Below are 27,464 nucleotides of genomic sequence, written 5' to 3'. Positions count from 1 at the left end.
TAATACTTTACCTTCTTCAGTTGATTTTTCTTAATTCTTTCAACAGGAAGAGACTTGCCATCATGGAAGTTGGTAAGAATCACTGCAATGGCTGTCAGAGTTTTGCCCTATAAAATGTTTTACAAAGAAAAACGATCAGATTCTGAAACCCAGAATACCAGGTAACATTTCAAAACCAATTTTTCAAATATAGTAAAAAAAAAATATCAAATAGCATTCAGGGCCACAGAAGTGTCCTGATTATTATGCTAAATAATATATATATTAATGAAGTTATTTCACTGATTATATTAGGAAATGTCTTACCATTCTGTATTACTGGGAGTTATTAAGTAATTTACTCTAAAATACTATAAGCATCTTTGAGAAATGTTATTTTATTGAACAACTGCCATTTAAAATTTCACATTTAACCCTGAACTAATAACTTTATCATGAAACCACAACTATTTGCTTGCCATATAATTCAAAGCTAACTTAAAATGATTAGTAATTCCAGTATGAACATGAGTCATTATTTTATTAAACTTAATTTCAAAACTTAAAGGCTATTCCTTATCAATACAGCATAAAGGACAAGATACTTCTTTTGTATTTTTTAAAAGCAGAAATATAAAAATTTTCATTATTTTCCACTATTTAGCTGAATTTATAGTGAGCAACACAGAAATAAATCTCTTTCAAGTTGGAAGCAGTGTAAAGCAGCCATTTTCAAAGTCTGGTCCACAGCTCCTAGAAGTTCCCCCTAGGGCCCTTTTAGGAGTGTGTACAGTCAAAAATATTTTGATATTACTCAAACTTTGTGTTGGATATTTGTAGTAATTCCACAAAATTGCAATGGTGGGCAAAGCTGCTGCTGCTGCCTTAGCATGAAACAAAGCAGTTGGCACTGTACTATACCAGGAGTCATCGTATTTCTAACTAACACATACAGTAAAAAGAAAAAAAAAATGTTTACTTTAAGAATACTCTTGATAAAGCAGTACACATTCATTTTACCAAATCTCACCTCTTTTAAGTATGGATCTTTTATTGTAGTAAGATGGGAAGAACACAAAATACTTCTTTTGCATACCAAAACATGAACATTATCTAGAGAAAAATCACTTGAGACTGAACTGCAGCTCAACTAACTACCACACATTATCATTTTCAAGTATCACCATTTTAACTTGAAAGAATGACTGACAGCTAGTTATTTATGATTGAGCAGCAGACATTTTCTTGAAAAATGAATAAAGTGAGCCTATGAACAAAGTGAGCCCATCAATTCCAAAGGAAAAAACTGACAATGTTTGTGGTTAATGATAAAATTTGAGCTTTTAAGCAAAATTTATATTAGAAAACTTGTATCAACACCATAAGCACAGAAGCTTCCCAAATGTAAATGTCTTTCTTAGTAAGATCAGAAGTAATACCAATGAATGTAAAATTTTTTATATTATATAATGAAATGCATCAACATTTGGCAGATCTGTGTAACTCAGTGAACCAATTTATTCCAAATGAGCAATACCTAATGCTACAAAATCATGCATGGATAAAATATCCATGCAATGTGCAGCTACACCAATGAATTTTAACAGAACAGAGTACAAAAAGTTCACTGACATGATACTTAATTTTTACATTATCGGAATTTCCCTGGCAGTCTAGGGGTTAAGACTCTGCACTCCCAGTGTAGAGAGCACAGGTTCAATCCCTGGTTGGGGAACTAAGATCCTACATGCCACATGGCACAGCTAAAAAGAAAAGTTCCAGATTATAACTATTAACCTTTAATAGGGATTTCACTGGTGGTCTGGCAGTTAAGAATCCACTTTCCAATGCAGTGGATGTGGATTCGAGCCCTGGCTAAGGAACTAAGATCCCAAATGCTCAGGGGGATCTAGGCCCATGCCCCACAACTACAGAGCCCACATGTTCTGGAGCCCATGCCACAACTACCACTACTAGACAGAAGCCCGCAAGCTGTAACACAGGAGTGGGTAGCCTATCCCTTCTCCAGTGGATCTTCTCGACCCAAGAATCGAACTGGAGTCTCCTGCAAGGCAAGCGGATTCTTCACCAACTGAGCTATCAGGGAGACCCTTTAATAAACTAACACTTACTTAATTTTGATCTTCTAGCAAAGAAGATCTAGTTATCAAAAAAAACTGCTAAAGTACACCTCTTTCAAATACATATTTGTGTGAGGACTAATCTTCTCTGTATATCTCAATGAAAACAACAGAATGAATGAAAAAACAGGTATAACAAATCAGCTATCAAGTATTAAGCTACACAATAAAGAGACTTGCAAAAATGTAAAACAATGCCAGTTTTCTCATCAAAACTGTTTTTGTTTTGGAGTGCACTTTTCACTGAAAAATATGCTAGTTCTGTTAGCAAGTAATGAGTTAAAATGAAAAATTCATTTTATTATCAAAACCAAAAAGTATAAAAAATGCTAATGTAACAAACCATATTTTTCCTTTAATAAAACCTATAAAAGATAAGCAATCTTAAATTTCAAAAGAAATTGAGAAACATGTTTATATCATTACTGCCAATTATTTTAATTGTACCTTGGGCAAACAAGCCAAAAGAAAGCAAAAGAAGAAAAATTTGGCATTATTTTAAGTGAAAACCATAGGAAAAACTACATTCTACACTAATAGTGATATCTATTCCAATACCGGCATCAATATATTCCCATCTCTATCTACTTTAAGATTACTTCATATAAATCTTAAGTTACTGAACTTCCCTGGTGCCCAAAGGAGAAGAGCCTGCCTGGAAATGAAGGGGACACAGGTTCAATCCCTGGACTAGAAAGAGAGCACATGCGACAGGGCAGCTAACCCTGTTCTTCATAACTACTAAGTCTGTGCTCTGAAGTCCACAAGCTGCAACTACTTAGCCTGTGTGCCACAATTACTGAAGCCTGTGAGCTCTGGAGCCTGTGCTCCACTACAAGAGAAGCCACTGCAATGAGAAGCCTGCTCACTTCAACTGGAGAGTGGCCCTTGCTTGCCACAAGAGAAAGCCTGTGTGCAGCAATAAAGACCCAATGAAGTCAAATAAATAAAGTTAAAAAAAAAACTTAGTTAAAAAATAAAATGTTATGAACTTAATAAAAAATATAATTACCAAACCCATATCATCAGCTAAAATTCCTCCATGAACATTTTCTGGTCGGTCCTTTTCAGAAAAATTTGTTATTGTGTTATAGTATAAGTCACTTCGCTGTTCCCAGAATGGTGGAAGTTCTTCACTGTTTTCCCGTGAAACCATCCAAGCTAGAGCTTGTTTTTGATGTGGAAGCAATGGTGTTTCAATAGCCTGTAAGAAATGTCATAAACAGAAATACAGTAAGTCCTTTCTCATAATAAACCCCACAAAGAATCTGGAAAACAGTTGATCTTCTGAACAAAAAAAAATGTATATAGTAACACTACATTTTAAAATTTCGAATAGTTTTGGATAGAAAATACTGGCTCAGTACCTCAGCTGGTTCCATTTCCTGAGTTTTATCATCTTCTTTTAAATCTTCAAACAATTTGTCAAACTCAGTCTTAAGCTACCATAAAGAGCAACAAGAAACAGTGAAACAAACCAATTAATAATTGCACTTAATTCAGAGACTTAAGTCATTTAACTCAAAGAGTTGCATACCAAAAGGTACATAAAATATATTAATTCTTTGAGATACTACACTGCTCTGTTACAGTTGAAAAAATATAGGATGTAGTTTGAAGTCCTGGGTTTCAGTCACAGCTCTGTCACAAACAAACCTTTATATAACTTTGGGCAAGACATTTAATTTATATGGCCCTGTATCTTATTACTGCAAAACAAACAGAATGAACTAGATTTACAGTGTATCCAAGGTTCCTTCTGCCACTGAAATTCTATGATTCTACTAGCTGTATTCAAACCATTTTAGCAGATCCTATCAGGTATATTTGACTTCTTCAAGTAAATGACATTACATTGATTAATACTAAAATCAGAAACTTGCTATATGCAACAAAATATTACAATAATTTGAATCTTAATGCTAATTTAGTTGGTTCTTTAAACTGATCTTGTCCAATTTTATAGTAACATATGTGTTATAATTATTTTTGTAAATTACCAAATAAATACAGAACATCAGTCCAGAAGAAACCATGCCAAGTCTAAAAGTGAAGAAAGGTAATCTGGGGTTTACCCACCAGACACAGGCTCATGCCCTTCTAATAATGAACAGAGAAAACACACTAACTACCTTAGAATATAAAAAGGCTAACACTACTGCTGCTGCTGCTGCTGCTGCTGCTGCTAAGTCACTTCAGTCATGTTCGACTCTGTATGACCCCACAGACGGCAGCCCACCAGGCTCCCGTGTCCCTGGGATTCTCCAGGCAAGAACACTGGAGTGGGTTGCCATTTCCTTCTCCAATGCATGAAAAGGAAAAGTGAAAGGGAAGTCGCTTAGTCGTGTCCGACTCTTCACGACCCCATGGACTGCAGCCTACCAGGCTCCTCCGTCCATGGGATTTTCCACGCAAGAGTACTGGAGTGGGGTGCCATCCCCTTCTCCAACACTGATGAGTAGAGACCAAAAAAAAAGCTTTAATGTTTTTTAATGTAATTGTGTAATTGGAAGATTGATTTCACTATTTTATATCCATTTTCCCCCAAACTAACCCAATGTAATTCCCTGGTGGCTCAGACGGTAAAGCATCTGCCTGCAATGTGGGAGATCCAGGTTCAATCCCTGGGTTAGGAAGATCCCCTGGAGAAGGAAATGGCAACCCACTCCAGTACTCTTGCCTAGAAAATTCCATGGATGGAGGAGCTTGGTGGTCTACGGTCCATGGGGTCACAAAGAGTCAGACATGACTGAGCCACTTCACATAACCTAATGTAATAGTATCCTGGATCACAAAGTAGATAGAAGTAAGAAAAAGACTAAGACCAAAGATTTGGAACTAGTTTTCTTTAGCACTGAATTTGAATCTTACTGAAGGAATAAGTTTCAAGCTTCAATTTTTTAAAAATTATGAACACTTAAAAATTTTCAAATAATACGAAACATCAAAACACAATAAAATATTCCAGGTATATATAGCAATGTATGTCTCAATGTATGCCTGAATATACATATATAGATATATTCTTTATCACTGCTTTCTTTATACATAAATATTTACAATATATTTTATTGATTCTACACTTCATAACAATATAAAATCACTAACACTAGCACATGCATACTTATCTCATTTTTAAACATCAATCTTCAACATTTAAAATTCACTTTCAGGTTACAAAATTTTAAAAAAGCACACCTGCTCTGTTGTCATCTGTACTACAGCATGAACTGGCATACTGTAGCTTGGTCCAGCTCTTCCAGTGCCCCAACCACTTTCCAAACTGAACCCTAAAGCTATAATTTACAAAATGAAAGAATACAAAATTATCTTTTAGTAAATTGTTTTTAAAGCTTGTCTAATAAGCTAAATTAAAACTTTCCTTAATATATGTTTTAAACATTTTAAAGGTAAATTTCTAAGGTCATTCAAAAAATACATTAAAAGAATTTCACATGATTTGAACTTTTGAAACACAAGTAATACTTTTTCATTCTCTATTAGGAAATTCTTTTTATCTATTACTTATTAAAAAGAATGTTTAAAATCAGGGATTTCCAGGTATTATCACTGGGGGAAATCTGGGGAGGGCCCTCCCTGTACATTTTTCTGTGTGTGTGTGCAACCTCCTATGAATCTATTGTTACTTCAAAACAAAGAAAAAAAAATTCAGGGATCTCCTTAAAAATAGTCCTAAAAAAGAACTTGGAGGCTTCAGTACTAATTAGTCAACCAAACTCAAAACTATTACTTAAGAGAATAAATGTTTTATAATTCTGGCATCTTACAGTGTCAAAATAATAGTATATTAAACCCTAAACTTACATTTTGGTGCAGGTCCCAATTTAAATCCACGTTTCTTTAACTCATCTAAAACTGCTTTTCTATTTTCTTCTTTTCCCCAAAATGTCATTTGCAGAGGCATGGTAAAAGTATTGTTTGCACCAAAAGGAACTACCCTATTATAATTAAGGCAAAAAAATGAGAAGTTAATAGAGTTATTTTTTTACATTTAATTTTAAGTCCCATTAAGAATCATGTTAAATAACTGTCACGTGCAAATTTTACTTGGAAGTAAAACAGAAAGAGATTGTGGAGGACCGAGAAGCCTAGAGTGCTACAGTCCACGGGGTTGCAAAGAGTCGGACATGAATGAGCAACTGAACAACAACAAAAAGTATCTAACTGGGCAGACTAGCAAGAAAAAGAACATGGAGGAGGACCAATAATGAGAAGGTAAGGGCAGTTTTTAGGATCAGAATGCCAGAAGAAACTGAGATAGAAGTGTTTAAATACATAAGATAACCTATTACCAAGGTTGTAAGATAAGTAAAATAGTAAGTTTACTTGAGAAGGTAGAGCTTTCACTAACAGAACCACTGAGTGTAGCAACCCAATCTGAGAAAATGGGGAATGATTTCAAAGAATTATTTCTGATTCAGGATTTATTGAAAGTTTACTCTCAACATCTGAAAAGCCTGAGAAAGGAAATGAACTGAAAAAGGAGAAACAAGTAAATAAGTGAGAAGACCCTGCTAAGTATTTATCTTCCAAACTCACCTTTAAATATTCTAAACAATCTACACTAAAATTTAGATCACAAACATAAACGCATACAAAACATAACCAAGGAGACTGAGTTTTAAAAAAGGAACAGGTGGTAAAACTAAGAAGGGATATGCCTAATTAATGCAACAGCTGCTACCTAGCTCCAGTCAAATGATGTCAAGTGGAAATCAGTATCCTGCATTACCAGATCTTCCATTTATCAAGAGAAAACTTTGTAAATAATGTTTTATAATTAGGGAAAAAATAATATGCATAAAATGCAGAACATCCACATATTTTAATACTGGAAATAACCGAAAAAATTTAAACACTGCAGGCAAAATCAAACTCATCTGGAACTGATCACAGACTATCAGCTTACAACCAGATTTAAACAAACATTCCCAAACTTCTAAAATCAATACACTAAAAGGCCTTTTTTTCTCCTCAAAAAAATTAGAGATACCAAGGGAACATTTCATGCAAAGATGGGCACAATAAAGAACAGAATTGGTATGGACCTAACAGAAGCAGAAGATATTAAGAAGAGGTGGCAAGAATACACAAAAGACTATACAAAGAAGATAACCACCAAAGATAACAAAGAAGATAAACCCAGACAACCACGATGGTGCGATCACTCACCTAGAGCAAGACATTGTGGCCAGTCAGGTGGGCCTTAGGAAGCATCACTACGAACCAAGCCAGTAGAAATGATAGAATTCCAACTGAGCTATTTCAAAGACTAAAAGATGATGCTGTGAAAGTGCTGCACTCAATATGCCAGCAAATTTGGAAAACTCAGCAGTGGCCACAGGACTGGAAAAGGTCAGTTTTCATTCCAATCCCAAAAATAGGCAATGCCAAATAATGTTCAAACTACTGCACAATTAAACCCATTTCACACACTAGCAAGGTCATGCTCAAAATGCTCCAAGCTAAGCTTCAATAGTACGTGAACCGAAAACTTCTGGATGTACAAGCTCGATTTAGAAAAGGCAGAGGAACCAGAGATCAAATTGCCAACATCCACTGGATCATAGAAAAAGCAAGAGAATTCCAGAAAAACATCTGCTTCATTGACTATGCTAAAGCCTGTGTGGATCACAGCAAACTGGAAAATTCTTTAAGAGATGGGAATACCAGACCACCTTACCTGCCTCCTAAGAAATACGTACACAAGGTCAAGAACCAACACTCAGAATCGGACATGAAACCACCGACTGGTTCCAAACTGGGAAAGGAGTACGTCAAGGCTGTTTATTGTCACCCTGCTTATTTAACTTATATGCAGAGTACATCATGCAAAATGCCAGGCTGGATGAAGCACAAGCTGGAATCAAGACTGCTAGGGGAACTATGAATAACCTTACACATGCAGATGATACCATCCTTATGGCAGAAAGCAAAGAGAAACAAAAGAGCCTCTTGATGAAAGTGAAAGAGAGTGAAAAAGCTAGCTTAAAACTCAACATTCAAAAAACTAAAATCATGGTGGACAAAGGTCCATCTAGTTAAAGCTATGGGTTTTTCCAATAGTCACATATAGATGTGAAAGTTGGACCAAAAAGAAGGCTGAGTGCTGAAGAACTGATGCTTTTGCACTGTGGTGTTGGAGAAGATACTATAGAGTCCCTTGGAGAGCAAGAAGATCAAACCAGTCAATCGTAAAGAAAATCAACCCTGAATATTCACACTGGATGAACTCATGCCAAAGCTGAAGCTCCAATACTTTGGCCAACTGATGCGAAGAGCCCACTCATTGGAAAAGATCCCGATGCTGGGAAAGATAGAAGCCAGGAGGAAAAGGGAACAACAGAGGATGAGATGGTTGGATGGCATCACCAACTCAATGGACATGAGTTTGAGCAAGCACTGGGAGGTGGTAAAGGACAGGGAAGGCTGGCGTGCTGCAGTCCATGGGGTCGCAAAAAGTCAGACATGACTGAGTGACTGAACAACAACAAAAAGGCTTTTTTTCCTAAAAGATTGTGTGGACTTTCTAATATTTGAACCAAAGTCTCTTTTTCTCCATGGTAATAATTTACCAGGAAAGTGAGGGAATAGCTATCTGATGGTTAGGGTAGTGCAGGCAGATGATAAAATTAAAACATTTACTGAACATATACTAAAGGTATAGTCACAGAAGTTGTCAGAGCAACTATACATATCCTTAAATTCAAGATCACCACAATTCACAATTATTAAAACTAAACTCCAAAAGTGCATTACCCTTCAATTTGTGCCAATTTGTTGTCCATGATATAGGCCAAGGCAGCTGCAAGATCTTTCTTTATATGACCAACCTGATTTCCATTCACATTGTTTACTTTAATTGCATTCTTATCATAGGGGTTATTCGGCTCTCGTTGTAATGCAACCATTTCATTATTATTAACCTAATAAAAATAAACAGATATGTTATAAATAATAAATATATGATAGATTTCACTGTACTTTATCTGGGATTTCCATTCATTTTTTTAATGCTTGCTGAATAACACCACACATAAGAAATGTACATTTTCTTAGACTCATATTTCTACAGAAATATTAGAGAATATATTTTAAAATAATTCTTTTGCAGTATTTTCCTAATTTATATTAATTGGAAAGTTAAAAAAATCCTTGATATATAAAAGGTATAATCAAAACTAACAGATACACATTATATAAAATTCCCAACATAACTTCAAAAACAGATAATCTCCTGAATGCTTATTACATACCAAACATTGTTCTAAGTACCTTATACAGACTGACTTTCAAAACTGTCACAACCCTACTGGTAGGTCTTATCATTATCTCCATTTTGCAGATGAAGACACTAAAGCACAGGAAAGTTAAGTAACTTGTCCAAGGTCATAAAGTTAATAAGTAGCAGAGCTTAGAATTTGAATCCAGGCAGGCTGGTTCCTAAGCCTAAGTTCTCCAGAATCTGAAAGGGGAAAAAGGTATTAATTTAAAGTCAGAATGGAAGTGGATCAAGAAAACACATCCAGCCTTCAACTCCTGCCATTATCTGATTCCACTTAATTAAAAACTGCCAATTTTCTAATTGAAAATGAAAGAGTAAAGATTTCCAAAAATTGTCTCTTCCATAAAAGCAATAAAAAATCTGGCAAAAACTGAAGCAACTTTTTCAGAACTCTGGAAACTAACCTAAGTGTCACAGAAACCTGGGGAGTCTTAATTCAATAAAACAGCTGAGTATCAATGCCCTAGTCTCATCTCCAGCTCTCAGTTCATGATAGCCTTTTGAAATAGAACAACCTGCTGGAATTTTCAGTACAGCCTGGTAGTTACCAGAGTAAGCATACTGAAGTAGAATCTTCCAAAGATTCATTTCTATAGAATTGTCATTTGACTGGTATGGTGGTTCCCTAGAAGACTCCCACTTACAAAGCTGTTTCTGCTTGACCTCTGAACTAACCCAGTACATAAAACCTTCTCCCTTCGGTGGGTGTTTATAAAACACAATTTTACAGGGACCTCCCTGGTGGTCCAGTGGTCGAGACTCCACATTCCCAACACAGGGGCCCAAGTTCAATCCCTCGTTAGGGAACTACATCCAACATGCCACAACTAAAAACTAGTACAGCCAAGTAAATAAATAAAAATATTTTTTTTTTAATTTACAAGCAATGACCAATAGCTGAGGCAAACAAAACAATAACCAAAGAGTTTAAAAGGAAAAAGCGGAAAATAAGATATCCATAGGGGCTTTGAAAAGCTCCAGCATATTCCTGGGAATCTAGAAGGGCAAAAGCAAGCACATGGCTATTTGCATGCTCAGCATTGTGCACATGTTCAACAAAGACCTGAGAGGCCCTAAACTCTTACCTCTGGCTAAACTTGAAGATCTGAACAGGCAGAAGATAAAGGCTAAGTCACAGTTGTCGACTGTCAGTCTGAGTGTTGAAGGAGTGCCCCAAATGCACACAGGTCCTCTCAGTAAAGACTGGGAAATTTACTGGTTCTAGTTCAATCATTAGCTGACCACTAGTTTGGCCACCTCATGAGAAGAGTTGACTCACTGGAAAAGACTCTGATGCTGGGAGGGATTGGGGGGCAGGAGGAGAAGGGGATGACAGAGGATGAGATGACTGGACGGCATCACTGACTCGATGGACGTGAGTCTGAGTGAACTCCAGGAGTTGGTGATGGACAGGGAGGCCTGGCGTGCTGCAATTCATGGGGTCGCAAAGAGTCGGACACAACTGAGCGATTGAACTGAACTGAACTGAAGCTAACGAAATACAGCTATCAGTCGCCATAGACAGCAAAAACTTTTACAAGGTTAATTTAGAAAAGTTACTAAACAAACAATAATTACTAAAATCAATAACAACCAGCAACTATGGGGAGAAGGAAGAATATGATTTTGAGAGTTTCCACATTATTTTGTTGTTGTTGTTCACATTCTTTATCTCACGTAGATTATTCTTTTAATTGTAGTTGATTTACACTGCTGTGCTAGTTTCACGTGTACAACAGTGATTTAGTTATACATATATATGTATATATATATACATACACACATATTTATATGTATAAAATCTGTATTATTTTTCATATTCTTTTCACTTAAAAGTCATTACAAAATATCGTGTACAGGTCCCTGTGCTATATGGTAGATGCTTATTGGTTCTACAGTAGTGTGTACATTTAATCCCAAACTCCTAATTTATCTCTCCCCCACTTCCCTTTTGGTAACTATGTCTTTGGACCTATTTCTGTTTCGTAAATAAGTTCATTTTTATCTTTTTTTTAGATTCCATGTATAAGTGATGTCATATAATACTTGTCTATCTCTGTCAGGTTTACTTCACTTAGTATGATAATCTTTAGGTCCATCCATGTTGCTGCAAATGGCATTATTTCATTCTTTCTTATGGCTGCATAATATTTCATTGTACAGATATACTATATTTTCTTTATCCATCCATCTGCTGATTGACATTTAGGTTGCTTCCATGTCCTGGCTATTGAAAATACTGCTGCGATGAACATTAGGCTGCACAAATCTTTTCAAATTATAGTTTTCCTCAGATATATGCCCAGGAATGGGACTGCAGGATGATTTAGAGTTGTCACATTATGCAAAGTGTCTAATTTTCAACAACAAAAAAAACATGAGACATGCAAAGAAATGAGAAAGTATATCCACACATAGGAAAAATGCTATCAATTACCTATCCCTCAGGGAGCACAGATAACAACTAGAAAAAACTTAAAGTTTTAATTTAAATATGTTCAAAGACCTAAAGCAAACCATTTCTAAAGAACTAAAGAAAAGCATGGGAACTATGTCTTGACATACAGAAATCTGGAGTCAAAAAAGTACATAGTTACCTAAAGTTTAAAATTCACTAGAGAGGACCAAACAGCAGATATGAGCAGGCAGAAGAAAGAATCAATGAAGCTGATGATAGGTCAACTGAGACTATGTCTGAGGAAAAGTCAGAGGAACAGAAAAAAAAAAAAAAAAGAATGAAGAAATATGAACAGATCCTATGGGACAATAGCAGCATACCAACACACACAGAGTCTCAGAAGGAGGGAAGAAAAAACGGTAGAGAATACATGTGAAAAAGTCAAAGCCAAAAACTTCCCAAATTTGATGAGAAAAACATTAATCTACATATTCAAGAAACTGAACAAATTCCAAGTAAAAAACACTTAGACTTCAAACCCAGACACATCATAATCAAACTGTGGAAAGAACACTGAAAACAACAGAAAGAAGCACCTCATCACATACAGGGGCTCCTCAAGAAGATTAACAACCGATTTCTCACCAGAAACCATGGAGCCCAGAATACAGTGGGATAACTTCTCAAAGTGCTAAAAGGAAAAAATTCAACCAAGAATTATTTATCTGGCAAAATTATCCTTCAAAAATGAAGAAGAAATTAAGACTTCCCAGACAAAAACTGAGAGAATCTATCACTTGCCGACTGCTCCACAAGAAATATTAAGACCTTCAGGCTGAAATCAAAGCCACTAGACAGTAACATTTGTGAATATATGAAGAAATTTAAAGTACAAGCAAAGGTAAATGTAAATACAGGTAAATGTAAAAGACAGTGTGAAATTTCTGGTTGTAACTTTTTTCTCCTCACTAATTTAAAATGACATATAACAATCATTTTAAACCTGTATTAATGAATTTATAATGTATATAAAGATTTAATTCGTATGATAACAGCACAGAAGAGTGGGGAAGAAGACAATGGAACTATTTTAAAGCAAAGTTTTTATAAACAATTAAAAGTAACTTGGCACAAATCCAAACTTATGAATTAAGATAACTGCAATTCCCATAGGCATTAGTAGTTAGTAGTAGTTTCTTAGTAGTAGAAAACAACTCAAAATATAGAACAAAAGAAACAAGAAGGGAACTATTGTATATTTAACACAAAAGAAGACAGTAATGGAGGCCAGACCCAAGGGTTATGTATTATATGATTCTTTTTATATGAAATGTCTAAAGTAAGTAAATCCACAGAAACAGAACATAAATTAATGGATGCCATGGGCTAAGTAAGAGAAGAGAGAAATAAGGGTGATTACTTATAATAGTAATAGTATACTATAAAAGTAATAGTATAAGGTTTTTTGGAATGATGAAAATATTCTGGAATCAGACAGTGGGAATCATTGTACAACCTTGTGAATATCTAAAAACCACTGAATTGTACACTTAAAAATGATAAATTTTATGGTATGTGAATTACCTCAATTTTTTAAATTGCCTGAAAAATATGCAGGAAAGCTGCTTAAATCTCCCAGTATCTGTCTACTGACTTAAGAGACTACAGTCTGACTAACCAGATTATCAGACAAATATTACTCCTTCAAGATATTCTGTGAGGCATAATTCTGTTTTCTATCAGCCCACCTTCCCCATGCCACTCTTAAAGCATGATCTTCTTTAAACCATATTAACGCAAATTACAAGAAATAAATAACCAAAAAGTAGGGCAAAATGTGGAGACTATAAAAACAAAGAAAATATGATCCAAGCACAAGACAAAAAAGGATATATTAAAACAAGATTAAGACAACAAAAGGAATCAGGACTAATTATAACAGTATTTTTAGACAAGAAATAATCTACTTTATTATAAAGGCTTTGAAGGGTCAAGAAATAAAAAATATAAACATAAGCAAATGAAAAACATTTTTAAAAAGTTAAAAATGTATAATGCCAATATTAAATAACAAAACCTAGGAGATACAGCCAACGCGGTACTTTGAAGAACATTTAAAAGATTAAAAGCTTTTATTATTAAGATTAAAATTAAGCATTCAAATGAAGAATCCAAAACTAAAATAAAATGAACCTCAGGAAAATAGGATAACAGAATATATAAATCAATGAACAAAGAAAGATGATAATCATTAAAAAAAAAATTCAAGAAAGATTACATGAAAAGATGAAACAGATAAATCTCTATTGAGGCTAATCAATAAAAAACAAGAATAGACACAAATACATAACACAAACAATGAAAACAGGAATACAACCATAAACATAGTCAAAATATTTTAAAGTATAAATGACTATTATGCAAATTTTGTGGCAATAAATTTGAAAATATAAATGGACGCTTTTCGATAAAAACATAAATTGCAAAAACTGACTCAAGAAGTATCTTAATTATGCTGAGTTTGAATGAAACCAGACTTAAAAAGTACATATTGTATGATTCAATACATATGAAGCTCTTGAGAATTCCCTGGCAGTCTAGTGGTTAGGACCCCATGCTTCCACTGCAGGGGTCACAGGTTTGATCCCCGGGCATGGAACTAAGACCCGCATGACTCAGGGAACATCAAAAAAACAAAAAATAAAACAATTTATATGAAGTTCTACAACAGGCTAAACTATTTACAGTTACAGAAATCAGACTGATGGTTCTTAGTGCAAAGGCAGGGATGAATGACTACAACAGAATACAAGGGAACTTTCAGGGGTAATGGAAATGATCTATATGTTGATGGGGTAATGATTATTAGGTATATATATATATTTGTTAAAACTCAGAATCATGTATTTACAATGTTTGCATTTAAAAATATATATATAAATCACATCTCAATAAAGCATAAAAAAGTTGAAAATAATAAAAAGTATACAAAGATAAATACCTCAATTTTTATTTCAATATTTTTATCAGTGATCAACTCCAAAATGTCCATCAAGAAAATAAAAGGTACAATAAATATTTGTACTGAAAAGACATTATTCCTAATATTTTACTTTAAAAAAGGTGATAATAAAAAATAAAATTAAATTAAAAAGGTGATAACATATATAATACGATCCTCATTTTTGTTAATATATAATAAGATTGCAATTCATATGCACGTGCTCTCAAAGTAAAGTGTGGAAGACATAACAAAGTAAGTTGTGGTTCTGGACTGAGGGAGACTTACTACTTTTTCTTTTAGCCATTTAAAAATAATAAATGTGTAGTACTTATAAAATAATACACTTTATAAAATTAAAAAATTAAGCAATAATAAATTTTAGTCAGCCCAGATCAGCCCATCACATTTTTAATAGCTTACCAGTGTCACAGAAATTATTCTAAGATCAACAAATAGTGATTGTTCTATAATAAAAAACAACCATGATTTAATGGTTGTTTAAATTTAAAATAATTTTAAAACAATATTTAGCTTGGAAAAATTTCACAAATCTAAAATAGGAAAGTCCTGAAATGAGTATGAGAGCTGGAGAACAGATGGGATACATGAACTGAGAACTGATAGACTTCAGGAAAAAAACAGAAAAGAAAAACTACTTCAGAACTAAAGAATAAGGACTTCCCTGGTAGTCCAATGGTTATGACTCTGTGCTTCCACTGAAGGAGCACAAGTTCAAAGCCTGGTTGGGGAACTAAGATTCTGCCTGTCACACAGTGCAGTCAAAAAAAAAAAAAAAAACACGGTAAGGGAAATAAATGATGAAAAGAGAAAAGTGAAAAAACATGATAAAAATGATCTCAGAGGAAGTAATTGGCACATGTATATGCACAGAAGATCTAATACAGAAAGAGCAGAATGGAGTACTCTGAAGAAAAAACCAAGCTTTGAAACAAAAACCATTTAAAACTATAATTAGGACTTCCCTAGCGGTCCAGTGGTTAAGAATCTGCCAATACAGGGAACACAAGTTTGATTTCTGGTCTGGGAAGCTTCCACTCATTGAGGGGCAACTAAGCCTGTATGCCTTCTTGCCTGGAGAATCCCAGGGACAGGGGAGCCTGGTGGGCTGCCGACTATGGGGTCGCACAGAGTCAGACAACGAGTGAAGCGACGCAGCAGCAGCAGCAGCAAACCTGTATGCCACAACTACTGAGACTGCCCTCTAGAGACTGTGCTCCGAAACAAGAAAAGACACCGCAATGAAAAGCTCAGGTAGCACAACTACATAAAGTCCATGCACAGCAACGAAGATCCAGGGCAGCCAAAAAAAAAAAAAAAACAAACCTATAATTAAAGTTTTCTGAAATGGAAGAAAACAAAGTTATAGAACAATCAACACTAAGACATTCCCTAATGAAAATTACGGGACTTCTAATTCACTTATATAGGAGAGAGATTATATTGGCATTTCACAAACAATATCTTATACAACATCAAGATATCATGGGCTTCCCTGGTGGCTCAGTAGTGAAGAGTCCACCTCCAATGCAAGAGACACAAGTTTGATCCTTGATATCACCAGGAGGATCCCACATGCCATGCAGCAGCTAAGCCCATTCGCCACAACCGCTAAGCCTGTGTGCTAGAGCCCAGGAACCAAAACTACTGAGCCCACTTGCCCCAGCAATTGAAGCCCATGCATCACATGCTCTACAACAAGAGAAGCCACCACAATGAGAAACTTGCACATCACAACTAAAGTGTTGCCCCCACTCTCTGCAACTAGAGAAAAGTCCATGCAGCAACAAAGACCCTTCACAGGCAAAAATAAATAAAATTTTTTTTTTAAAGATATCATGGAGAGAAAATAAGTCAAGGATTTTATATTCAACCAAACTGTCCTTGAAGTGTATCACAATTACAAATATACAAAATCTCAGGAAATATTGTTGCTTCTTAAGGAATCTCCTAGACAACACACTTCAACACATTTCAGACAACCACAAAATGATTTGAGAAGCTCTAATATTATAAAGAAAATATGAGAGGACAAAACACTAGACAAATGGAATTCTTCCCCAAGGAATCTCCTGCAAAACATACTTTACACAACCAAAAAATGATTTGAGAAGCTTCAACATAAGAAAAATATGGGAGAACGAAAGAACTGGTAAATCAAATTTCCACAGAACAATATAAGCAGCTTATGCAATAAATCAACGACATAAAACAAAGAGTAGGGAGGTGATTTACATAATAACCAAAGATACTATTATTAACTTGTTTTGATCCTAATTAAAAAAAATTAATTATAAAAGACATTTTAACCAATTAAGAAAACTGGTCATATACTAGCTCTAGGATATAAAAGGGAATTATTATTAATTTTGCTAAGTACAACAATGATGTAAGAAAATGTCTGACATTTTTTAGAGATACACACACACTTAAATGTGTAAAGTGATACAGTTGGAATTTTTAGTACCAAAGGAAAAAATTGATGAAGCAAATGTGCAAAAAAATTGTTAACTACTGAATCTGGATCATGGATATATGGATGTTTACTGTATTATTCTACTTTTATGCATGTCTGAAATTTTTCAAAATTAAAAAAACTAGAGATATACCATCCAGATAACACAGAGGCATACTAGGCAACCATAACAAAGACAACTGCTTTTTCTGTCTTTGTCTCTGTTCTCTCTCACACACACACACACACACACAAAGCAGAGAATAGAGACACAAAAAGAGAAACAGAGGAAGAAAGAAAAGGACCTAAAAAAGACAAGTCCCTTATCTAGCATCTTCCTAACTTAAAAAAAAAGCATAGAAATGGGCTCAGGGACAGGAGAAGTGAAAGCAATTAACTGACTTAGAAGTCACTTTGCAAACAGTATCTGTGCTTTTCGGGGAAAGCGTTTAACCTCCCTGAGCTTTAGTTCTTCAGTTCCTGAAATGGGATAATAGGTGTTCCATCTACCACAGAGACAGTGTAGTGATCAAATGAGCCTACACAGGAAACAGTGCTTTGTATACTGTAACCTTGATATAAAAGTAAGAGAACATTAATAATTAACTATTTGTCATCTCTTGCCCAGATATATTTCAATTATTTAAATATCTACTGCACATATCACCTAATTCTTATTTTCTAGGTTAATAACATCACATCACATCAACTTAGTATCTAATGCTATACTCACTACTCCTGTGTAATAACGTAGTCCAACGACATGGCCTCTCAAAGTTCCAAATAAAACTGAATCTAACTCTTCATCACTTGTTAGGAAGTCATCTGGAGGAATAATATCTTGAAATTCAAAACGAGGAAAGAAAGTTGGATATGAGAGACGTGGAAAATTTCCATGGACTCCATACTGGACAGTCTGCAAGTACTTCCAAACAGGATCTCTATTTAAAAAAAAAAAAAAAGGCACAAAAATACAATATTTAACCAAACAGTCCTCAAAGACCATACCATATTTAAAGGCCAATTGCTTTCTCACACTTTATTTCAACAAAATAAATCTAATATGGGAAGTGCTGTATAGAGATTAATCTCCTTCCTCTGGCTAAAGCAAGGATTGGAGTGACTGGGGGAGGTTACTAGAAACCTTACCTGTTCAATAATGCGTCCTCTACCCACAGGTATTCAAAGTGAAAACACCAATAAGGGTTCACAAACCTTGCTTAGTCACAATCGCTTACTTAAACTGAAAAATAATGTGATGTCTGTAATTAATTTTACACCAAAATTTCAATATTGAGCTAGAAGAAACTCGAAAATATAGAACCATTTTTTACGAGGCCACTTACAGCTTTACAAATAATACATTCAGCATCCATTACTCGAATTATTCCCTTCGAAGAGAACCCTTCTTTTATTCAGGAATCTAAACCGTGCCATCATGGGAAGCTTACCCCAAGCCTCCCACTCCCGTTGGTTAAAGGGTAACCTCAACCCCTAGATGGAAAACTGTTTCCGGAACGAATATGTAAACCGAATCGGACAATGAAAAGTAACAGGCAGTTGGCTGGGGCCTTCCAGAAAGCTTCCACTTTTCTGGACCGGATAGAAGCTATTTCCCCTGCGTTTTCCTCGAACCTCGCGCACACCGCTTTTGGCTCCTCTGCAGATAGATATTTGCACGTCTGTGCATACACATCAACTGCGAGGTGCTTGGGGAGAAGCTGTCTTACCCAGCCCTTTCTGCCGAGCACAATGCCCAGCGCACAGTGGGTATCTGATAGGTGTTTCGTGGAATAAAGTACAGGTTGAGACACCGGGTAAGGAGTGAGCTTAGAGCCCCAGGTTCCCCAAATCCCTTGACAAACATTTCCCCAAGGCTCTAGCAGGAGACTCGCCCGAGGATCCTCCCCTCTGCATTTATTTCTCCCGCGGCTATATGAGCCGCCAGCAGGACGAACAGCAGTTGCACAGCTCGCACCCCGAAGGAGAAGGAAACGCTGGGAAGGTCAGGTTCATTTCAGGACTCTTCTAGACGGTTACCGCCGGCGCCCCACCCCCCTCCGCCCCCTTCACCTCTTGAACATCCAGGACATGGCGCTGAGTGCGTGACGAGCGGAACACTCAGACGCCCAGGATCGTTCTCAAGCCGCCTAAATAAGCCTCCTTCCAGGCCTCGCGGCCGAAAAGCCGGCGACAAGTTCCGAGTGCCGGAGCGACAGCCCACTCCACGAGAGTAAAACGCCCCGAAATCTAGTCAGACGTCTACAGTACCGTCTGCTTCCAGCAACAATTTGAGTGACTAGCGACGCTTTGTGACTGGCATCCGGAAAGTCCAATCCCAAGGAGGGACCTACGGAGGCAAACCAATCAAAGCAAAGGAGGGAGGGTAACTCCGCCCCGCGCAGCGATTCAAAGACTGGGGGGTGGTCCCAGCTGCAGGGGTGGTTCCATCCGGGTTCTTCCCCGCCCCCAAAACAGGGCGCGGGAAAGCCACGCGGCCCCATTAGCACGACTGTGGTGTTCAAAGCATCCGCGGTTCCTCTGATTACCCACCTCAAACAGAGGGCAACAACTCCCCTTTCCGCTGTTTTCCTCAAGCCGTAAGCCTCGGCCCCATTTTTCAGGCCTTACCTCATCGTCATCCTAATTTTCTCTTCATCTAATGGCATCACTGACTCGATGGACGTGAGTTTGAGTGAACTCCGAGAGTTGGTGAAGGCCAGCGAGGCCTGGCGTGCTGCAATTCATGGGGTCGCAAAGAGTCGGACACGACTGAGCGACTGAACTGAACTGAACGTGACATGTAGTAGGGACTTCCAGTCAATAAGCTCCGCACTTTACGAACCCTATCAGCCAGATACTTCACTTCGTTTTCTGTGGTGAATCCGGGTAGTTGCCCTCAAAATATGCCTTTTAAGCCCCACGAATGAATCAATGAGACACACCGGGTTCAGAGAGTTTAATTTCAATTTAGATTTATGGAGTTTTCGTTTCTCTTTCGCTATCGAATTTTTTTTTTTTTTTCCTTTTAGGGAAAATTTTCACTTCTACTAGAGGAAAATCGTAGAACGCGATGAGAGCAAAAGAAGCTCGTGGGTGACTGCTGGAAGTGTCCCGGCTTCCCTTGAAGGCACGTGACTATCCCTGCAGTAAGGGAAGAAGCTGATTTTCCTCAGGGAACTGTAGGAAGAGCTCCCGCGTGCCCAATAGCCAGTTTTTGAGAGTCTGAGGAGACTCGGTAGAATTCAGCTTTGAGTAGGTGGGCGAGTGGGCCGGTGCAGCCCAGGTACTGGCCAGAATGGTCTCTGCGCCTTGTCAGCCTTTTAACTGGTGCAGCAGCAGCACCAGGCTAAGAAGCTGACCTGACCTGCCCTTCGGATTAGGTGTAAATGTCAAGACAAGTGCAGGATCAAAGAGGAAAGGTATTTGAGAAAGTGATTAGTATTGACCCTCACCCTTCAAAGAATGGTCCATTTTACACTTCCATCAGCAGAGGATTTGGAGAAGGATATGGCAACCCACTCCAGTGTTCTTGCCTGGAGAATCCCATGGACAGAGGAGCCTGGGGGGTCTTCAGTCCATGGGGTGGCAAAGAGTCTGACATGACTGAAATGACTTTGCATGCACAGCAGAGTATTAGAGGTGGTCAGTGAAACAGGTTTTTAGGAGGCATTTGTTCATTATCTTAAACTATCACAATATGTAAATATGAACCCAGTGTAGAATGAGAAGTAGAATTTGCAGCAACTCAATACTTCATTTTACTGAACATGCAGGGCATGTGAGCTTCCCTGGTAGCTCAGTGGTAAAGAATCCACCTGGCAGTTCGGGGATGTGGGTTCAACCCCTGTGTCAGGAAGATCCCTTGGACGAGGACGTGGCAACCCACTCCAGTATTCTTGCCTGGAAAATACCAAGGACAGAGGAGCCTGGAGGACTACAGTCCATGGGATTGCAGAGAGCTGGACACGACTGAGCATGACTGAGCATGCACACACACACACACACACACACACACGCACACGTGCACACAAGGCATGTGGGATCTTACTTCCCCCACCAGGGATCCAAACTGTGTTCCTGCAGTGGAAGCACAGTCTTAACAATGGATGGCCAAGGAAGTCCCTCAAATTATTTCCGTTATTTACTTTCTTCTAGAAGTCTTAGGAGGCAAATGACAGTATAGTTCAATTTGGGGTGTGCCAGATCTAAGTTCTTGGAAAATATGCCCCAAAATGCCCAAATTGAAGATGTTTTGTGTATAAAGTTAATTAGGAAGTTATGCTCATCAGATTGCAGGATAAAATTTCAAATGTCACAATACAGGTAAACCTGATCCTCTCAATACTTGAAACCTGTGAGCAGTGACCATACCATGGTTAAAGAATGGATTGAATGAAGTAAAAATTTGCTAAAGTCAACATTTTTCTCCATATTGTCACTATTTTACATCTCAGATCTCACAGTTGAACTTCAACTTGAGCACTCTTTCACTTAATCATTATTATTTTAGTGTTTAAAAAGTGCAATGTGTACTAGTTTGATTAAAATGTTACTACACTTATAAATTCATAACTATCACATAAGATATTTTCTGAAAAATGAACTTGTAGCTAAAAAATAGAATGGCAGCTGTACAATGGCTTGCGTGTTGGACTGATGTGTAAGGAGGAGAGTGTCACAAAGAGGATAACGAGCCAGATGATATAAAAATTTAAGGTCTATGGTAGAATTTATATTTTATTTTAAATGTAATAGCCATTAAATATTTCATGCAGGAGAATGACAATCTAAATTAGGCTTAAAAAAATTCACTCTGGCAGCTCTGTGGAGAATGGATTATAGGGGAAAAGAACAGAAATGGAGAGACTGGTTAGTTAACCAGGAAATGATTGTGTCTAGGTAAGAGATGATAATACCTTAGAGTGGAGAAGTGATGAAGACAAGGAAAGTTTGCTAATAAATTTGGATGTGGGTGCTGAGGGAGGAGAAGGAATAAAAAATTCCTCTAACCATCTGCCTCCTAGTTACAAACATGCCTGCTCATCCTTTCCCCCTCTATGCAAATTAAACACGTCACTTCCCTGTTTGATGCTATTGGCATGAAATCAAAGAATGGCATGTGTGACTTTTTATAATCTGTCCCCTACTTCCCACTCCTATCACTTCCCAACCCACGCTCCCTATAATGACCTTCGCATACATAACCGCAAGACCATTCTCACACTCAACAAAATTAATAAATCAATTCTTGGTGTCTTCTAATAACTAGTTCATAATCCAATTTTCACAATTGCGATTCTCCTGCATAAAACATTTAATGCCGTTTCCTTCTCCAGGGGATCTTCCCAACCTAGGGATCAAACCCAGGTCTCCCGCATTGCAGGTGGATTCTTTATTGTCTGAGCCACCAGGGAAGCATCTACAACATAAATAATGTGGCTTTGCAATATACATATTAGAGCCTTTCAGAGATTGCCAGAAATAAGGGTTTTCTCTACACCTCAAACAAGAAAGTAAGCTAAAAATGTTCCTTCACAGGTTCTTAACAAAATAGAATTTTGAAGCCCCTGGCAAAGAAGAGTCTGACTTTTCAAAAGCCTGGCTTCAATACAAAAACTTCTAAGTTTATGTCATTAACTTATGGATTCCAGAAGAATATGCTATGCTGGGACTTCCCTGGTGTTCCAGTGGTTAAGGCTCTGTGCTTCTAATGCAGAAGGCACGGAAACTAAGATCCTGCCACGCAGTGTGACCAAAAGAATATGTGATGGTGTAAAAACTTGTTTTTTCAATTCATTCATCCAAAAGAAGATAAAGACAAAAATTCAGTATAACAGAATTTTCAGGAATGATGTAGAAGAGTTCACAGAGCAAATCTCTGAGTAGCTCTTAGGATCCAGCACCACAGAGGGCTTTCCAGGTGGTGTAGTGGTAAAGAATCTGCCTGCCAATGCAGGAGATTCCAGACAGCGGATTCCGTCCCTGAGTTGGGAAGATCCCCTGGAGGAGGAAATGGCAAGTCCCGCCAGTATTCTTGCTTGGAAAATTCCATGGACAGATGGGCCTGGCAAGCTACAGTCCATGCGGTCACAAAGCACCACAGAAGGAGGGATGAAAAACAGCTTAGCCAAGTTCCTGAAAATATAAGAAAGGGAAACTCTGCCTTGTTTTCCAGAGTAGCCTCAAGATTTTGCAGATCTTAGAGCGAGCCTCAGAGGCCCGAAACGTGCCATGGCAGTAAAGGAGTAATTGCTAATGCTAATGAGGTGGCTCAGCTAAGGGGCCCAAAGGCAGTCCTGGAAATCCTACAGGGGTCTCTTATGAGTCTCCAGGATCATGGTTCTAGCAAGCAGAACAGCAGACTGGTGCCTAAAGATGAGGTGAGATAATTTATACCAGCAGTGAGTGGCTGCAGAAGACGAATGAATGAAGCCCCAAAATTAAGTCCCCTAAAGGGTAAAAGAAATAAAACTGAATTTTGAAACTTGAATTTAATTGGTATTAAGGATTCCCTGGTGGCTCAGAGGTAAAGAATCTGCCTGCAACACAGGAGACGTGTGTTCTATCCCTGGGTTGAGAAGATACCCTGGAGAAGGAAATGGCAACCCACTTCAGTATTCTTGCCTGGAAAATCCCATGGACAAAAAAGCCTGGCAGGCTACAGTCCACGGGGTCACAAAAGAGTTAGACATGACTTAGTGACTAAGCAACAACAAAGTCTTAAAATGACTGAAGTACCTGGAAGTGACTAAATCAGTAGCTTCCATTAGGCAAACTGATGGGTAAGACAAATTAAGCTCAATAAAACTTATAGTTTTGTCTTTGTGAACAGTCAGTAATTGAAATTACTACATGCTATACATCCATATACGCACACATCTCAATGAATTTATATCTAGGTATTTTTAGCAGATACTTCTACTTGATTGAATTAGGGGATTTACATTTTCTTCTTTTTGCCTATATGCATATAAATTATTCTCTATATTGAATATGTATTGCTTTTTTATTAAGAAAATAATAAAAGTTATAAACTAAATTCTTGTAAAGAAATCAAAAATTTTAACTTGCTATTTTAACAATTTTAGACTTATAGAAAAGTTGTGAAATTAGCACAAAAAGTTACCTCATATCTCTTACCCCATTTACTTTTACAACATACATATAATCATAGTACAATTATCAAAATCAGGAAATCAACATTTGTACAATAGTATTTCTGAACCATTTTTTCAAATAAGGCAGAGGAAATGATAGAAAATAGTGTTTTGTAACTTATTTACCACCAAATTTTTTTACACTTATTTGAGACCCCTATAGATTTTGGGGCAGATATGTGAGTACAACAGGAACTGATAGGGTAGAGGAAGTAAGGTAAAATGAATGCCAAATAAAATTCTTTTAAATTAAATACTGCAATGAATATCAAGTGCCTGGCAATGGCACCCCACTCCAGTACTCTTGCCTGGAAAATCCCATGGATGGCGGAGCCTGGTAGACTGCAGTCCATGGGGTCGCTAAGAGTCGGACACGACTGAGTGACTTGACTTTCACTTTCACTTTTCACTGTTCACTTTCATGCATTGGAGAAGGAAATGGCAACCCATTCCAGTGTTCTTGCCTGGAGAATCCCAGGGACGAGGGAGCCTGGTTGGCTTCCGTCTGTGGGGTCGCACAGAGTCGGACACGACTGAAGCAATTTAGCAGTAGCAGCAGCAGCAGCCACCTAGAAGTAAGCACTCAATAATTGCTCTTAAAAGCCCATTCTTATTACCATTATTGTTGTAATAGAGTTATTATCTAATGAGTCTTCTAGCACTTAACAAGGAGTATAGTTGATTGAGGGTGATTTCCTGATGCTCGTCAGCAAGTTGTTCCTAAATAACAGAATAATACTGTTTCCAGAAGCCAGTGATTTTTCCCAGGTGCAAGTCCTTGAAACAGACTGAAAAGTTTCATCAAGAACCGGGAGACACTCTTTTCTCAACTCCCACTCTGAGAAATCTGTTGTGTTCCAGATTACAGAGGCCTTTCCCAGGAGATAATTGTTTCCTCCTCCTTTAGGCCTTGGCTCAGTTTGTGCTCCTAAGTGCTGAAGACCAGAGTGGCTAAAGCATTAGGCCTGCCCTGTGATCTGTCTCCGCCTTTGCCTCCTGCCCAGGATCCTCATCTCAGGTTCAGGAAAGCCTTTCTTTGGTGTGTGAAAAAGAAAACCATAGTCCCCAAATGGTGTCATTCATGCTAAAAAAAACCTATGATACCAAACCTAGTTTTAATACCTGATTTAACTGCAGTTTTAACCTCTCCCAGAATGTAATCTTAATCAACCAGTCTGGAAATTTCTGCTCAAGCACCAGTAATCTGTCACCCTGGCCCTCTCAATCCTCCGGAGAAACAGGCAATCTTCATGATAAAACCCTTGTGGTTCCCTACCCACTCCACCCAACCCCACACCCAAGAAAGATGGGCCTAAAAATAATCCTTTCTTTTCTTTTGCTAATAACTTCCTTGCTACCTCACCCTTCTTTCACCCCTCACATTAAACACCATGCAAACCAAAAAATAAAAGTCCACATCAGACTAAAAATCATTATACAACTGTATAGCTAGGATACTGTTATCCCAGTAGGATTATGGAGAAGGCAATGGCACCCCACTCCAGTAATCTTGCCTGGGAAATCCAATGGACAGAGGAGCCTGGTAGGCTACAGTCCATGGGGTCGCAAAGAGTCGGACACGACTGAGCGACTTCACTTTCACTTTTCACTTTCATGCATTGGAGATGGAAATGGCAACCTACTCCAGTGTTCTTGCCTGGAGAATCCCAGGGACGGGGGAGCCTGGTGGGCTGCCGTCTATGGGGTCGCACAGAGTCGGACACGACTGAAGCGACTTAGCAGCAGCAGCAGCAGCAGTAGGATTATATCATATACAAATAGCTACCTATTCACAAAATATTCCCCTTCAAAGAGGAAGGAAAGCATTACACATATTGTTGTTTCAGATTTCTATCCTTGAGGTGGTTGGAAGTCCCAAAACAAACACAAAAAAATTATACATTTTTCTTCATCATCACTGAGGATTTATTATCCCAAAAGACCAATGGTCTAAATCCTCATTTCCTGATTCCCAGTCCAGTGTAATGTTTTCCCCTAGATCATACAATTAAATCTAATAATTGAAAATATACACAGAGAGATAAAAAGTCACACAATAATCCAAAGTTTTAAAAAATGCCCCCAAAGGGGGTGGGGGGTGGATATATGGCATCACATTACAGAACTAAACTAAAAGACACATAACTGTTTTTCTTACTACCGGTATTTTAGAAAGTACTTGAAAAATGAACAGTTTATAAAAATGAGGTAAAAAATTTCAGGTGGGAGCAGAAAACTAAAACATGTCATACTTTGGCAAAGTCTTTAAAAATGTCACATCCTTAAAATGATGTTTTATGAGATTGTTCTGAGGCTGAATCATACATGAGAGAGTTTTCAAGCCATTTCACTTTGCTTTTTCCCTCATATTGGCTTCAAAGTTGTCCCTGTGTAACAAGAAGGAAAGAGAGGGGCAGGGCACAACCACATGGGTTCAAGTCCCAATCTGTGGTAAATCGGGTAAATCTGTTTCACCTGGGGGGCACAATTATTCCCAGTTAAGAATCCTTGTCACGAATATGCATGTGTGCTCAGTTGCTAAGTCTTGTCCTACTCTTTGTGACCCATAGACTAAGCCTGCCAGGTTTTCCAGGCAAGAATACTGGAGTGGGTTGTCATTTCCTTCTCCAGGGGATCTTCCTGACCCAGGGGTCAAACCTATGTCTCCTGAATTGCAGGCGAGTTCTTTACTGCTGAGCTACCTGAGAACTATCTGTATACTGATCACTCCCAAATGTGTATCTCTGACCCAACTTCTTCTCTGAGCTCCAGAATCATATGTAATGGACATCTTAAATTTACAAACCTGAAATAGGACTTCTTCTTTTTTTTTTTTTTTTTGGCTATGCCTCACAGCTTGTGGGATTTTAACTCCCCAACCAGGGATTGAATCCAGGCCCTCAGCAGTGAAAGCACAGAGTCCTAACCAGTGGTCAGCCAGCAAATTCCATGAAAAAGGACTCTTAATTCCACCTCTCCGCTTCCTCAACATGCTTATTCTTC

General features: G+C 37.6%; 1 protein-coding gene across 3 annotated transcripts in view; it reads right to left on the bottom strand.

Annotated features, from left to right (window-relative positions):
• Positions 1-19,641, bottom strand: part of HLTF (helicase like transcription factor) — a 60,382-nt gene extending 40,741 nt beyond the window's left edge. For all 3 annotated transcript variants that reach the window (XM_069563014.1, XM_069563003.1, XM_069563023.1), the window contains exons 1-8: positions 19,375-19,641; positions 18,035-18,242; positions 8,901-9,067; positions 5,946-6,079; positions 5,319-5,416; positions 3,488-3,562; positions 3,133-3,324; positions 12-107 (exon numbers count right to left, since the gene is read on the bottom strand). In XM_069563014.1, the coding sequence (XP_069419115.1) occupies positions 12-107; positions 3,133-3,324; positions 3,488-3,562; positions 5,319-5,416; positions 5,946-6,079; positions 8,901-9,067; positions 18,035-18,242; positions 19,375-19,394 (990 nt within the window). In that variant the 5' untranslated portion in view covers positions 19,395-19,641. The remainder of the gene's footprint in view (positions 1-11; positions 108-3,132; positions 3,325-3,487; positions 3,563-5,318; positions 5,417-5,945; positions 6,080-8,900; positions 9,068-18,034; positions 18,243-19,374) is intronic.
• Positions 19,642-27,464: the final 7,823 nt, after the last annotated feature.

The sequence above is a fragment of the Ovis canadensis genome, chromosome 1 (genome assembly GCF_042477335.2).
Source record: "Ovis canadensis isolate MfBH-ARS-UI-01 breed Bighorn chromosome 1, ARS-UI_OviCan_v2, whole genome shotgun sequence".
NCBI lineage: Eukaryota > Metazoa > Chordata > Mammalia > Artiodactyla > Bovidae > Ovis > Ovis canadensis.
Note: the sequence above shows the minus strand (reverse complement) of the source record. Positions and strands in the feature narration are given on the sequence as shown.